General features: G+C 46.0%; 1 protein-coding gene across 2 annotated transcripts in view; it reads right to left on the bottom strand.

Annotated features, from left to right (window-relative positions):
• The window catches only part of ints6 (integrator complex subunit 6), a 202,364-nt gene that overhangs the window by 32,775 nt on the left and 152,861 nt on the right, over positions 1-16,728 (bottom strand). For both annotated transcript variants that reach the window (XM_072514208.1, XM_072514207.1), the window contains exons 13-16: positions 14,971-15,097; positions 12,646-12,788; positions 6,531-6,765; positions 179-547 (exon numbers count right to left, since the gene is read on the bottom strand). In XM_072514208.1, the coding sequence (XP_072370309.1) occupies positions 179-547; positions 6,531-6,765; positions 12,646-12,788; positions 14,971-15,097 (874 nt within the window). The remainder of the gene's footprint in view (positions 1-178; positions 548-6,530; positions 6,766-12,645; positions 12,789-14,970; positions 15,098-16,728) is intronic.

The following is a 16,728-nucleotide window of genomic DNA, read 5'->3' as shown; positions in this document are numbered from 1 at the left end:
CATACGCACTTTAATTTTAAAAAAAGCATCCTAAGCCTTAGCACCTCTGGAGCAGGAGGGCACAGTGCTGAATTTTCTTATTTGTCTCAACAACAAACGATGACTAACATGGAGCACATTGCTGCACATAGTCCCGTGGAGCAGAACGAATGACATTTTATTCTTCAAACATACTTACGTCTGCCTGGCTTACGTATCTCCTTAAAAATTTGTGCCCTTAGTTCTGTATTAGTCTCTTGTTGCTTTGACCTCATAAGTGTTTTAATGGCATTTGGTGAAGACCTGTTTAAAAGTCCATCCTGACATATTCCACTGTCCTTTGATTGCTCGTAGTTAAGCTCAACGCTGCCGATCAAATTATTATTGACTAAAGGACCATTGTCATTCTCATGATTCGCTAATTCTTCTGTGGACTCCTCAGAGCCAGATGTTGAATGGATTAGAGATGGTGCTGACTCAAGTCTCTGGGCTGTAATTTCAATTGGAAGTGGTTCTGCAATATTGTTTTCAACATAGTCCACACACGCAGCCTGGTTTTCTTCAACCTCTGGAAAGGAGAAACAGGTGATAATATAACTCCGACCATAAAATTTAACACAAAACTACCATGCATTTTTAAATACAGTGCCCTAATTATCTCAGAAGCAAAAGGATGAAATCCCGACCCAAGGAATTGTGTTGACCTGTGCTATCTCTCAGGACAGCTCAGAAACAACAATAAAGTCAGATTATAGAGCACACCCGACATTTGAGCAAGCAGGTTACCAGAAATTATCAATTCACTTTTCTTCAGTTATATTCCATCAGTTAGGATTCTGTTGTCAAGAAAAAGCCCAACAATAAAGAAGAATAAATATGTGTGTTGGATGGGGGGGGGCTGTGGTTACTACATTAAATAATTGAATTACAGGTTGAGTATCCCTTATTCGAAAAGCTCTGAAATCCACACTGTGTTGGCTGTTCCTAGCACGGTGTCCTGCTCCTGTGGCAGAACACGTGGGCACACATGTAGCTTTCTAACTGACGGCACAAGTTTGTTGCACCGAAAAAGTTGAACCCGGTACCGGATTCCCTGTCGGGAGGGACGCTGTGTACACCCCATCAAACACAGCACCGACCGGCGACTCCGAGCAGTGCTCGAGGGTCTTTGCAGCTTGGTATTCCAAAATTTGAAAAATTCCGGAATCTGAGGCACTCTCGGCCCCGAGGATTTTGAATAAGGGATACTCAACCTGTATACAGTCATGAGGGATTAAGACACCTCGTAGGCTTCAAAGTTAGTCTCATACGAGCATCTTTGGTGGTGGTTTATCCAACTGATGGATACTGCACAGTCATTTTGAGATCCACACACACAACTGTAGACTCTCACTAAATAATAAGATAGAGTCCATTTAGTTCACAGAACAGCCATTCTGTTGGCCTTTAAAGGTAGAAACTGCATGAAGGTCTCAATGGTCCCCATTGATTTACCAACGGCAACACCATTTTTCCTCAGACTATTATGCGGAATTATACTGCCAGAACAATATCGCTTTCAATAAGCAGCATACGCAGAAACTTTGGACTGCTTTGTCCTCAAGTCAAGAAATACTTCAGCAAATGCAGCCGTCAAGTTCACTTAAGTGGGATGCTCGACAGCATCAACAGGATATTTATTCCACAGTAGCTTGGCTAATGGCTCAAAATGACTGATACTCTACCAATGTGGTATCAGATTAAACGGTCACGTTCTAGCCTGTGGCTTTAACAGTTGGTCTGGTTTTCGGAAGGTCTTTGTGAATCTGGAAACCATGGTGCACTCTTGTAAGTTGCTCCCATTCATTTGTAGCACTGGTTGGGAATAATGGAACTAGCATTAAGTTCTCTAAAGTTGTATCAGCAACTATCTCCACGAGTGTTAAGAATATAAATGGTTATTCTGACACCATTGCACATATCTGCCTAAAAACTGTAAAAACTAAAGTTGGAAACGTCCAAAGACTCAAGATTACTGACAGTTCAGAGCATTTTGTGTACATCATTTTGTGATAACTGTCCCATCTAAGATTATGAACGAAATAAAAGGCCATGTAAATCAATTGGGAAAAATGAACACAGCGTCCCAAGTTTAGCCATGCTTTGTACTGAGTTAGTTGATGCAACATCGTGGGCCGAAGGGCCTGTACTGCGCTGTATCGTTCTATGTTCAATGATCTCATAGAAGAGATGCATCTCCCACTCTCCCCACTGTTGTTTGCCTTGACTATGGAGCCACTGGCGATGGCACTAAGAACGTCAAAGGACTGGCAGGGGATAGTCCGGGGGGCTGGGAGCACAGGGTCTCGTTTATATGCGTACGACCTACTCCTGTATATTTCTGACCCGTTGGAGAGATTATGCAGATCCTAGAGGAATTTGGCCGGTTTTCGGGGTATAAATTGAATATGGGTAAGAGTGAGGTCTTTGTGATTCAGGCGAGGGACCAGGAGAGGAGATTGGGGAGGGGATGCCATTCAAAGTGGTGGGAGTGAGTTTTCAATACTGGGGAATCCAGGTGGCGTGGGAATGGGAGCAGCTGCATAAATTACATTTGGCCCAGTTAGTGGAGCAGATGAAAGAGGACTTTTGAAGGTGGGTCACTGGCGGGGAGGGTACAGGCTGTAAAGATGACGGTTCTCCCGAGATTTTTGTCCATATTCCAATGCCTCCCTATTTTTATCCCAAAAGCCTTTTTTGAGAGGGTCAATGTGGTGATCTCTGGGTTCGTATGGGTGGGTAAAACCCTGTGAGCAAATAAGTTGCTGTTAGAGCGGAGCCGGGGGGCGGGTTTGACCCTAGCAAATTTTAGGAAGTATTATTGGGCAGCAAATCTAGCTATGATTAGGAAGTGGGTAGTGGGGGAGGAGTCGGTGTGGGGGCGGCATCATGTAAGGGCACAAGCAACAGCACCTCTGCCGTTCTCGCCGGCACGGTACTCCACAAGCACCGTGGTGGTGGCAGAAGCATATGGGAGTGGAGGGAGCGTCAGCATGGACTCCAATTTGTGGTAACCACCGGTTTGGGCGGGGAGGCTGGATGGGGGGTTTCTGAGATGGCAGCTAGCTGGGATGGAGCGGTTAGGGGACCTGTTCGTTGACGGCAGCTTTCCGTGCTTGGTGGATGTGTAGGAGGGAATGGGATCCGTTATCTGCAGGTGAGGGACTTTGCACGGAGGCAGGTCTCGACCTTTCCGCTTCTACTGCCTCAGGGGACACAGGACAAGGTAGTTTCGAAAGTGGGAGTAGGGGAGGGGAAGGTCTCGGAAATTTATAAAGAGCTCATGGAGTGGGAAGGAACCCAGATAGGGGAGGTAAAGAGTAAATGGGAGGATGAGTTGGGCAAGGAACCAGAGGCGGGTCTGTGGGAGGATGCTCTGAGTAGAGTCAACACATCCTCATCTTGTGCCAGGCTCAGCCTGATACAAATTAAGGCGGTCCACCGGGCACACATGACTGTGGCCCGATGAGCAGGTTTTTTGAAGGGATGGAGGACAGGTGTGGCCGATTTGTGGGAGGGCCCGCAAATCATGCCCACATGCTTTGGGCATGTCCGAAGTTCAAGGGATTCTTTTTTTTTTTTTAATTCTTTTTATTTGAAACAAATTTGTAACATTTCCAGAGAGAAAACAGGCCCGATGCAAAGAGTCTTAACATAGTGAAAACAAACAGTGGGAAAGAATAAACACGTTAATAAAGCACTTCCCCTGTAAGCACTGTTTGCCCTGCCCCACGTGTTCAACTAAACTAACGTGGCTTTAACCCCCCCCCCCTTCCAATCGGTTTCCCGCGCTGTTCCCCAAGAGTCTGCAAGAGACCTTCTCCCCCGGGGGATACCTGGACACCCCCCCCTTGCCCACTTAAGTCTTCTCTGCTCTCCTTCCTGGCTGCCCCCCCCCCCTCCCCCTCCCCCAACCTCCCCTACACCCCCCCCCCCCCCCCCCCCCCGAGGCCTGACCTGCCAGACCAGCCCTGCACTTGGCCCTAGCTCGCCCCTCCTCCTACTCTCCCTGGGGCCCCCTGACCTACGCTAGCTACGCTGACCCCTGCCCTTGGCGCCTGTCTCCCACACGAGCGCTCGGGCACTCCCCCCAAACACCAAGGACCCATTAACCTGATTGTATCTCACAGTCTTTCAAGTCCCTTAAACAGTCCCCAGCCCATCCCCCTATCAGAGGTCCCGATATCCCGCCGATATCCCGATGAAACTCTACCCTACCCCCCCCCCCACCCCCCCCACCCCCCCGATGCTATCCCCCCAAAACACCCTACACAATGCGCCCTCCAGCCCCCGCTCTCTGTCCCAGCTGAAAACAATCTTGGATAGAACATTACAGTACAGGTTAATTTAATAAACTGCCGCCACACAAAAGCTCTGAGAGACAGAGTCCTTTAGTTCAAGTCCAGCCTCTTCTTTTAATAAAAGTCCACACCTAGTCAGAGCAAATTAGGTTAACAGACCGCCGCCATTGTACAGCACTGAGAAAATTAAGTGCCCGTTAGTTCAAGTCCAGCTTCCTTTCTTTAATAAAAGTCCAAACCTGTTCTGGTGTCTCATAGTAGTGGAGTTCCTCAAACGTAACCCAAAGCTTCGCAGGATACAGCATTCCAAACCTCACCTCCTTTTTGTAGAGGGCTGCCTTTACCTTGATGATTCCTGCACGCCTCTTGGCCAGCTCCGTTCCCACGTCCTGGTAGATGCGCACCTCACAATTCTCCCATCTACTGCTCCTCTCCGCCTTGGTCCATCGCAGCACACGTTCCCCGTCAGCCAGCCGGTGAAAGCGGACCACCAAGGCCCTCGGTCGGTCGCCCATCCTGGGCTTCCTTCCTGGGCCTCTATGTGCCCCATCCAACTCCAGGGGTCGGGGGGAGGCCTCCGGTCCCATCAGCGCCTCGAGCATACCTTTCACGTATGCACCCACATACGACCCCTCGCAGCCCTCGGGGAGGTCAAAGATCCTCAAATTCTGCCTCCTGGCTCTGTTCCCCTGCTCTTCAAGCTGCTCCTGCATCCTCCTCTGGCGGGCATTCAGCTCTTCCACCTTGTGCTCCAGCTCCGCCACCGTGTCCGCCTGGCTGGAGAGCTTCACCTCGACCTCCCTGAACGCCTTCTCCTCGACCGCCTGCGCCTCGACCATTCGGTCCATTACCGCCCTCATCGGGTCCAACATGTCCCTCTTCAATTCGACGAAGCAGTTCTTAAAAAACTCCATCTGCTGCTCCCTTGGTCAGTGAGCCTCCGCTCCCTGGTCCCTGCCGTCCGCCATGTTTCGCCGCCTGGCCTGGGGTCCCAGCTGCTCCCGCTTCGAGCCCTGCAGCTCCACTCGACCACTTCTGGTCCAGCTGCTCATGCCCTGGGGGGGGGGGGGGGGGGGGGGGGGGAGCCTCTTCCTATCGTCCCCTCAACCAAACCAGGTCGCCAGGTCCCGCAAAAGTCAGTTTAAAAGGTCCGTTTGCCCATCGCGGGCGGGAGCGTTCCGACCTGTGATCTGCTTCCTCAAGGGCGCCACCGGAAGTCCATTCAAGGGATTCTGGCAAGGATTTGCCGATGTCATTTCCATGGTACTAAAGGCAAGGGTGGCGCCGAGTTCAGAGGTGGCGATCTTTGGAGTGTCGGAAGACCCGGGAGTCCAGTGGGCAAGCGAGGCTGATGTTTTGGACTTTGCCTCCCTGGTAGCCCAGAGACAGATCTTATTGGCGTGGAGGGACTCGGAACCCCCGAAATCGGGGATATGGGTTAGTGACATGGCCAGGTTCTCAGGCTTGAGAAGATCAAGTTCGCCCTGAGAGGATCGGCATTAGGGTTTGCCCGGAGGTGGCAGCCGTTTATCGGCTCGGGGAAAATTATGCTGTTAGCAGATACGAAAGGGGGGTAGGGGGGCGATAGTTGAGGCGTGATCAGCGAGAGGAGATGGGAGGACTGGGGAACTGTGTGTGTAAGCCATGTTGGCTGAGTATGGTTGTTGGTGGGGTGGTGTTATTTATTGTGTTAAGTTTGCATTCAAAATTGTTTAAAAATCACAAATGCCTTAATAAAATGTTTGTTTTTTTTAAAAAGAAAAGGTGCATCGCCAAAGCTCCTGACCGAGGAAGGAACATCAGGATTGAAGTCACAGGAGTGAAACACTTGACAGGTACAAATGGCATTAAAATCACTCCCAGCATGACACTGCAGGGAAGGTAATGCGCAGGAAAGCAAAATGATGAACATGTTTCAATCTATAGCGTCTTCAACAAAAATAGTAATTAATGTACAATAAGCATGCAGACTGAATTATGTGACAAATCATTATAGTTTTGGCGGATTCACTTCTACATGCTGCTTTGGATTTAGGCACAATGGATTCAACAAAGCAATCAGCAGATTTTGCATTCCTTAATTTTAGCAACAGCAAACATTGACATCAATTTGAGATAATAGGTGGTCACAGACATTTGAGCTTCTTTCTCCTTAATAGCATGATAACTCTACAGCAATCTGCAGACTAGAGCATTTGGATACCCCCATACCTTGAAGAATAGCTATTGGCTTTATAAGGTCTGGCTGTGAAACTGGTTGTGAAACTGGTTGAAGGGGAGGGCCCTTGCCTCCAATGTAATTAGTTGCTGTTGGTGGTCGGCTCTTCAATAATGGTGACATGCAACGACGCCTTTTTGGAACACCTGCCATGTTTTGCTCCACCGGCCGTTTGTTTCTGTTCTGTGGCCCAGACACAAACTCATCTGCTTCATCAATCATCATTCCCTGCAATACAAAGGCCTGTAACTTTATTGTCCACAAGAGAAAATATATTATATTGACAATTAATAACCCATGAGCAGAAACTGACCACCTCACTTTAACCTCAAGTTACAGCACAAACATTTCCTATACACAGCTCATAATTAAAACTCCAGAGCTTCACTTTCTAATCTTTGCAAATATCAGGTAATCAGACTTAGTTCAGCAGTGTGTGGACGCTGTTGGTCCACAATCCCTAGTCGATAATTTATAAACCTTTGTACATTTCATACAAAGATATTTGGAAAAGGCATTGAGATTCAAAGTTTTAGAAGAGTTCCCCAATCAGAAGCAGAAAATTCAGTGTGAAAAGGAAATTCAGTGTGAAATGTGCAGGGCTTTGAGGGAGTTGGGGTGGTGAAGTGTTGGGACTGAAGCTTATTGGAAAGCACTATCAAGAGCTGCAGCACAATGGGCCAAATAGCTCATTCCTGTGCTGTGAGATTCTATGATTAAAAAGTAAACAGAGATACTGTCAAAAACAGCAAAGCTGGCACAAGTCTAAAATTGAGGGTAAAAGAGCTCCTCCCAAATACATTCCAATTTATCTAATGGTCAGGGCAATTGACTGGGGAGTCCTTTTAGCCTCATCACTTCTGGTTCAGGGAAGAGAAGAAGAAGTGAAACATCAGGGTTCTAGCTCCTGCTGGCTTTCTAGTGACCCGTGTTGCACGTGTGTGTTGGTATGAGCCAAGTGTTATGGGCCAGGGTTTAGAGAACCCCAAAGTGTATCATGGAGTTCACCTGACCCACAACTTTTAATAGATTGTGGTATGGGGAGCACACGGCCCACTTTACAGGTGTGGTACAGCAAAAATGGAAACGCATTTTTAAAAACAAAACAATGAACTCAAGTTAACCTTTTTAAAAACATAGTGAACATCTTAGCAACCATTAATTCAAACACAACCCCCAAAGAATACAACACTAAGTAATCCTTTAAGCTTTCCTTGTAACATCCAAAAGACTTAAAACACCTTCTACCAGAAGTACATTAGGTTTACATTCACTACTGAGAACATTTATAATTCTGAATTCACCAAATGATCAAGAGATAGTCTTTTGATGGCAGAGAGAACAGCAGTATACCTGCTTGGTCTGGCTTCAGTTCCAAAACTGAAAACTAAACTAAAACACACCCTGCACAAACAGCCTAAAACAAAAGTAAAAAACTGACAGACAGCCCAGCTCCACCCACTCTCTGACATCACTGCAGTAATAAACACCCATTTCTTAAAGGTACTCTCACGGCTGGTGTCATCCTTTTGCAAAAAGCCTAGTCGGCGAGGAGGGTCGGGGGGTCTGTCTCCAACTCACATTCACCAGTGTGATGCATGGTCCGACATTATGCTTGCGGTGTATTCCGTCCCTCCTATCCCTGGAACCACCGACTTTTCTACTACAAAGAAGTCTATTCGGGAATAGACCTTGTGGATGTGGGAGGTGGAGGAGAACTCCTTTTCCCTCAGGTGGCTGGACCTCCACAGGTCCAGCCCCTCCATCTCCACCATGAAGGTAGTCAGTTCCTTGACCATTCCGGATTTGCCCTCTGATTTGGGGCTGGACCTATCTGCCTTCAGGTCCAGGACACAATTAAAGTCTCCCCCCAAGTTCAGTTGGTGGGCGTTGTTGTCGGGGATCTGCCATCATCTGTTCGATGAACTCGGTGTCATCTCAGTTTAGGGCGTACACATTCACTAAACCACTGGGGAGGGGGGCCTTCCAAAACCCCTCCTACCATTATGTACCGTCCCCTCGGGTTCGTCACTGTGTTGGTCGCCGAGAAGGCTACCCTCTTGCCGAATAGTATTGCCACCCACCCTTGCCCTTGTGGCGAAGTTTGCCTAATATGCCTGAATCACCCAGCATTCCCTTGCCCTCATCTGGTCCGTAGCTCTTAGGAACGGCTCCTGCAGGAGGATTATGTCACCCCTCAGGCTTTTTAGGTGGGCGAAGATTCGGAATCTTTTGGTTGGGCTGTTAAGTCCCCTCACCTTCCAGGCCGTTAAGACCCCTCACGTTCCGTGTGACTACCCTGACGAGAGGTCTCTGACCGCCACCCCCCAAAAAGAATGGGGTCAGCCATGTTTGTCTCGTCAACATGCCCCTGTCCCCAGGTTCGTCTTCGCTCTTGGCCTGTTCAAGATGGGCGCCGCCACCGTCCTCTTTCCAAAAAAAAGCACTCCCGCAGACAATGTATACCCCTCGCCCCATTGGCTTTGGCCCCACTGAACTCCGCTCGGTGCTTGGCCAGGTTGGCTCCAATGTCTTGGTGGACATGGATGGTGTGAACTTCCTATTTGCACGACTGCGTGTTCCTCACCCAACGCAGGATTCGTTCCTTATCTGGGTACTTGTGCAGTATTACAATTACTGCCTGCAGTGGTTCCCCCGGTCTCTGCTTTTGGCGGAGCGAACTGTAGGGCCCAGTCTACCTCTTGGAGGTTTGGTGAAGTCCTCCTCCCCGACAAGTTTCCCGAACATCTCTGATACTTTTGCCTTCTTATTAGCCCAACGAGCATCTTGGATGCTTGTGCTCCCTTGTAGCTCGAAAATCCAGAGGTTTTGCAGCCGGGACCTTCTCTCTTGGTTGTCATCTTGGCTTTTAGTGTTTTTGGGTTGAGTCAACCTCGCTGCCTCAGCTTTGAGCAAAGCGATCCATCCGCCTTACTCGCTGACTGCTTTCTCTACTTTCCGGATTGTCGCTCCTTGGGCCCCCAGCTTTCGCTCCACCCTGTCCATTGTGCCCCGTATGGGGGCCAGCGTGGTCTCAATTGCAGTCTTCATCACCGACATTAGGTCCTCCTTTACTGCCTCCGTATGATTTTGGGATTCAGTCGAGATGAACTCCATCAGCTTCTCCGTTGATGACTGGGACAGCATTGGTGACTCTGCTGGGTCCACATTGCCAAGCAGGTCCCCCGACTCCAATGTTGGGGTCTTTCTAACTTTGCTTTTTCTTTTGATCAATTTAGAGTACCCAATTATTTTTTCTGACAATTTAGTGTGTCCAATCCACCTACCATGCACATCTTTGGATTGTGGGGAGGCACAGGCACAGGGAGAATATGCAACTCCACACAGGCAGTGACCCGGTGCCAGGATCGAACCCAGGACCTCAGTGCCATGAGGCAGCAGTGCTAACCACTGCGCCAACATGCCGCGCAACTCTCTCTCTATTTTTGCTCCCCTTGCAACCTGGGGGGGGGGGGGGGGGGGGGGGGGGGGGCGTCGGGGGTCGGTTGGTTTGGTACCTGTTCCTTGGGTACAAAAGCGTTTCCAGGCGGGAGCAACCTTTTGTGCAACCGCTCAGCTCACAGACGCCACCGGACGTCAGGGGTTAATATTTTCAGATGGGAAGAAACTGACAAATGTGGTTTGATGAGATTGCCATTGTAGTCCAAAAATATAAGAGTTCTCCAGAATTGAAGAGACTGATTTAACTTCAGCTAAAACAAATAGGCCATGAACTCAACAATCTTTTCAGTGTACTATTTAGAAGATATTTAGTTGAGGATATATTTGAAAAAACTAACTTATTCCATATCTAATTTGGCAAATACAGGCATATTAAGCATGTAAGTGGTTTAATCATCATGAAGAAATATTTAAGGCATGTTTAAAATGGTACTATATCAAAAAGTGTTTTTAGAATGGTGACAAAAACTTCCCGTGCCCTGTGTGCATCAACTATATTTCCACACCGGTAAATTTTATTTCAGAACAAAGTTCCTTTCGGTGGTTGCACAGCAACTTTCTGCCCCTTTCAAATATAATTAGCACAAAGAACCCGAGTGGATCAGCTACCACCAAAGCTCACTTTTATTAAAAAATTATGCATGCCATTTTATTTGCAGCATTGAATAGAGGCTATATAGGGGGCATGGGATATAGGGAAATTTGGTTGTCTGGATACAGAATTGGCTGGCCGAAAGAAGACAGCGAGTGGTAGTGGATGGAAAGTATTCCGCCTGGAGCTCGGTGACCAGTGGTGTCCCGCAGGGATATGCTCTGGGACCTCTGCTCTTTGTGGGAGAGTATCCTTTAAGAAATGGGTGTTTAAGAAATGTACCTTTAAGAAATGGAGCTGCTCATGTTACTGGAGTGATGTCAGAGTGTGGGTGGAGCTGAGCTCTGGTTCTGCTTTTTTAGTTTCAGTTTGAGAAAAGCTTGTGTGTGTCTGTGAGCTGCACTGCTGTTGATCTCTGCCATCCAAAAATTATCTATGGATCATTTGGTGAATTCAGAAGAAGTATAAATGTTTTCAGTCTTGAATGTAAACCCTGATGTGCTCCTGTTTGTTAAGTCTTTTGGATGTTAAAAGAACAGCATACAGATTACTTAGTGTTGTATTCTTTGGGGGGTGTATTTGATTTACTGGTTGCTAAAATGTTCACTGTTTGTTTTAGAAAGGTTAACTTGAGTTCATAGAATAAACATTGTTTTGTTTTGAAAAATTACTTTTCCATTTCTGCTGTACCACACCTGTAGAGTGGGCCGTGTGCTCCCCATACCACAATCTATTTAAAGTTGTGGGTCAGGTGAACTCCATGATACACTTTGGGGTTCTCGAAACCCTGGCCCATAACTGTGGTTTTTATAAATGACTTGGATGAGGAAGTGGAAGGGTGGGTTAGTAAGTTTGCCGATGATACGAAGGTTGGTGGATTGTAGATAGTGTCAAGGGCTGTTGCAGGTTACAACAGGACATTGACAGGATGCAGAGCTGGGCTGAGAAGTGGCAGATGGAGTTCAACCTTGATAAATGTGAAGTGATTCATTTTTTTAAGGTAGAATACAGGGTTAAAGGCAGGATTCTTGGAAGTGTGGAGGAACAGAGGGATCTTGGGGTCCACGTACATAGATCCCTCAAAGTTGCCACCCAGGTTGATAGGGTTGTTAAGAAGGCCTATGGCGTGTTGGCTTTCATTAACACGGGGATTGAGTTTAAGAACCGCGAGGTTTTGCTGCAGCTTTATAAAACCCTGGTTAGACCACACTTGGAATATTGTGTCCAGTTCTGGTGCCTCATTATAGGAAGGATGTGGACGCTTTGGAGAGGGTGCAGAGGAGATTTACCAGGATGCTGTCTGGACTGGAGGGCATGTCTTATGAAGAAAGGTTGAGGGAGCTAGGGCTTTTCTCACTGGAGCGAAGAAGGAAGAGAGGTGACCTGATAAGAGGTGTACAAGGTAATTAGAGGCATGGATAGAGTGGATAGTCCGAGACTTTCCCTAGGGCGGAAATGGCTGTCACGAGGGACATAATTTTAAGGTGTTTGGAGGAAGATATAGGGGAGATGTCAGAGGTCGGTTCTTTACACAGAGAGTGGTGGGTGTGTGGAATGCACTGCCAGCAGAGGTGGTGGAGTCAGAGTCATTGGGGACATTTAAGAGACTCTTGGACAGACACATGAACAGCAGTAAATTGAAGGGGTGTCGGTTAGGTTGATCTTAGATTAGGATAAATGGTCGGCACAACATCGTGGGCCGAACGGCCCGTACTGTGCTGTACTGTTCTATGTTCTATATAGGCATATCATAGAGTGACATCTGTGAGGCTCTGAGTTAACTCGGATACCAAATACCGTATATCATCAAGAACACCCAAAAGACTCAGGGGGACCATTAGTGTGTCTACTGAATTATTTATGCTACTTATGGCTGCACTGCCTTAAACATCTCTAAAAATAGTACCCAGGTAAAAACAGTTCAAGAGATTGCAACAATAGTACAGTACAGCTGCAACCAGATGTTTATGTACCTCAGAAACTCACTCAAGTGGGAAATGTAAATGGGCACTCCAGCAGGTTCTACACAAGAACACCTGTATGTGGTTACATACCTTTTTGTCCAGTTTAAAAGGATTTCCAAATGTATGCAGTCGTCTGGGTTGATCAGGGTCAAGCTCACGTAGTGGGGAAGGCACATGCTTCAGGAACTCCTGGTAATTGCCCATCTGCGCTATTGGGACACTGTGCACTTGATCTGCAAGAAAAATAAAGTAATCACACACAAGCGGCCACGTTTGCAGTATTTCAATACTTCACTATACCCCTTAGAAACCACGCCAGAGAATCTGCAAGACTTCAAATCAGCATGACAAGAGCCTACACCGTACCACTAACTTAAAATGTATTTAATTAGCCCAGTACGCAAAAGCAACACCGTTGCAGAAACTAACTATACATTCAAATTACACAAGATGTACATTGTATATTTATGGAGCATGTCATAACTGGAAGGGATATATAGAAAGAACTATTAACTACAAGGCATGCATGGATTCAGGGCAGCAAGTCATTTGCTTACAGGTGGGCATGTTTAGGCAACTGTTCACATTTGTGATCTTCCGAGAATGCTGCATTGCATTTGGATAATCTAAAGAAATTAGATGCCAAGCAAATACTCTTCAAACAAGGTATGAATATCAGTTTAAATTTAGAGTTCTGTGGGAATGGGGGAAATTATGTAAAAAATAAACTTTATTTTCCATTTACAAGAACTGCAAGTTTCTACCCTCTCTTTTCTATCCTCCTCTACCCCACTAATAAGATGACAACTTGGATTACAGTGCCTTCAACACAAAAAATATCATGCTCATGTGCTGACAAAATATCACTGCTCCATTCTGACTTGCATCCTTTGCCACACACGTAATAGATAGGCTGATAGCTCAACTCCTTTACTGCACTTGTCTGCAACCCACAGTTATCCAAGACATAGGGGCACTAATATTTCTTCTATCCATTCTCAACCTACTGGAAAGAAATTAATTAGTAGGCAGGAATAATTGTTAGTAAATGGATATCATCCAATGTTCAAATTCATTTACTTCTTCTGACTACACCTGGTTGTCCAAGGTTTTTACATTTTAATGGAGCCTTAGCGACAAGTTATAAATCAAGCTACAACTAAAGGATTGCAATGCCCAAATGAAATGCTGTGGGTTTAATCCCCAATCTAGTAATGAGCATATACTTTTGGTTCATACATCAGGGCTCCACTGAGGGGACTTGCTGCACTTCAGGCAAGCTGTCAAGCCAAGGCCTGGTCAGTGTGTTTAGGTGGATGCAAAGATCCCGTGGCACTTGTCCACCAAGAGAATGAAGCTATCCTGACCAATATTCTTACCTTAACCAACAGCAGCTAAAACTGATGATTCCTCCAGTGTATTGTACAAATTTGCTGACTCAGCTATTCTAATGTTCACCTGGTCAGCCCCCATTCGTCACCCATTTCAGTGCATTCAAAGCTCTGTTCCACACCAAGTTTTGTTCACCAATCAATCTGTGCTTGCTCACCTTGCAATAGATTTCCATCCACTAACGCTTCCATTTGAAAAAGCACAAGGATTTGTGCACCCTTCCCTATCTCTTTAACCACCTTCACTCTCACACCCAATAACTCATACTTTCTCCAACTTTAGCCTCTTGTGCAAGCCAAATCCAGCTACCATGTTTTTGGTTGCATAGATCCTACATTTGGGAATTCAGTCTATAAATGTCACCCCTCCTCACAACTGCTTTTTTGATTCAGTAACAATTGTCCAATTACTCTCCTGGGAAGCGCTTTGCGATTTTTTATCTGGGTTAAAGGCACTAAATAAATGCAAACTGTTGCTGCCCTGTTTGCCTACAAAGCAACGACAGCAACATAATTTCAGATTTCTCAGATCATTAGGCCTGAATAAACTCATTTCCTTTTCTTTCAAATTTAGGATCAAGTACACACACTTCAGTCCTCATTTCCCAGTTCACTAAATTCAAACAAACTAAACCAGAGAAGAAAAATCACAAGAACAGCTGTTGAGCATTTTATTGGCTAGATTGTCAATATTCAAAGAACTATACAGGGCTTGCATTTTTGGCCTTGTAAACTATATAAATGCATTGACTTTTCAGCAGCAACATTTAATAATCACTTAAAACAGATCAAATGCAGCACTGAGCAAGAACGAGTTGGTCACGAACTGCTGTAGCTCTGAAAAGGAGAATGCTATGCACTTGAATCACTTAACACAAAATTATGCAGCTGCCTGCATTTGACCCTTTTAAAACTGTGAAGAAGGTCTGTAGTTAAAGAAATGGTACTGTGTCCCATTACCGTGGCACCTATTCAAATCCAATATACAAACTGTTCAGCTACATCCGGTCATTTTCACTCTTACCTTCATCTTGTCCTTTCAATGGCGCATGTACTGTTTTCAACAAGTTTAACCTCATGCGTGTCAGTTGATCCAGAAGATTTCGCCTTGGTATATCATAAGCATTCTTGTAACTCTGAGGCTTCAAATCCTTAAAAAGAGAAAAAGATGAATATATTGGTATCAGTCATGCCATTGCATTTTTTGACTGCTGGATTGCATTCGCAAAGATGCACCTTAACCTCACCAGGTCCTGCTGGCAGGAGTTATGATCCTTCTGTATTTAGGGAAAAATTGACAACTCCATGGCTAGGTACATACACACATAATAAACATGTGCAACATACATATACAAAATTCTGGCAGTAGTCAGCCTCCTAAGTGCACGGATTTTCAGTGACAACATTTAATAATGGCTCACAATACATCACTTAAAACAGACCAACAGCAGCTCAGAGCAAGAACATCCAAATGGTGGCTGATTACTTCAACCAGAAGTGCTGAATGAATCATCCATCTCCGCTTCTACCCGAGGTCCCCAGTACCACAAATGCCAGTCTTCAGGCAATTCGATTCAGTCCATTAGAAATCACGAAACGGCTGAAAGCATAGGAACATCCTGCGAGCTTCCCTTCAAGTCACACGCCCATAGGGCTTGGAAATTTACTATCAGTGCTTCACTGGTTGCTGGGTCAAAATCCTGTTATTCTCTCCCTAACAACACTAAAGATGTTACCTTTTCACTACTGATTTAAATGTTTAGTTTCCTTGCTGCCGGGAATTTGACGCAGGGCCGCCTGTACAATTCTCTGTACCCAGCTCCAATTAAGAGCCCATTGCTCTTAATTTTATTTTATTTTAAATTTAGAATATCCAATTATTTTTTCCAATTAAGATGCAATTTTAGCATGGCCGATCCACCTACACTGCACATCTTTGGGTTGTGGGGGCGAGACTCATGCAGACACAAGGAGAGTGTGCAAACTCCACACAGACAGTGACCCGGTGCCAGGGTCGAAGACGGGTCCTCGGCGCCATGAAGCAGCAATGCTAACCACCGCGTCACTGTGCCGCCTCATTGCTCTCAATTCTTATGAAAATATTACCATCGACGTTGGACACAAGGTACGATATGAGGATGGTCTTAGAGACACCAAATGAAGGTTACATCAAACGTATTTGGTAACCAGAAAATTAATAATTAGCTGACTTACTACGCTTTAAAATGATCTACGTTCCACAGTTCTTAAAATGACAGCATGACACAGAACATAGAACAGTACAGCACAGAACAGGCCCTCGATGTTGTGCCGAGCTTTGTCCGAAACCAAGATCAAGCTATCCCACTCCCTGTCATTCTGGTGTGCTCCATGTGCCTGTCCAATAATTGCTTGAAAGTTCCAAAAGTCTCCGACTCCACTATCACAGCAGGCAGTCCATTCCACACCCTAACCACTCTCTGAGTAAAGAACCTACCTCGGACATCCCTCCTGTATCTCCCACCCCGAACCTTAATAGTTACGCCCCCTTGTAACAGCTACATCCACCCGAGGAAATAGTCTCTGAACGTCCACTCTATCTATCCCCCTCATCATCTTATAAACCTCTATTAAGTCGCCTCTCATCCTCCTTCGCTCCAATGAGAAAAGCCTGAGCTCCCTCAACCTTTCCTCATAAAACCTACCCTGACAGAGACTAACACAATTTTAAATCTGGAAAAAAATGAAAGGTTACCGGTTTCAATTCAATTTTGAATTGTAAGTTCTCATATTAAGTTGCCTC

The sequence above is a fragment of the Scyliorhinus torazame genome, chromosome 8, assembly GCF_047496885.1.
Source record: "Scyliorhinus torazame isolate Kashiwa2021f chromosome 8, sScyTor2.1, whole genome shotgun sequence".
Taxonomy (NCBI): Eukaryota; Metazoa; Chordata; class Chondrichthyes; order Carcharhiniformes; family Scyliorhinidae; genus Scyliorhinus; species Scyliorhinus torazame.
The sequence above is the reverse complement of the archived record's forward strand: the minus strand, read 5'-3'. Positions and strand labels throughout refer to the sequence as shown.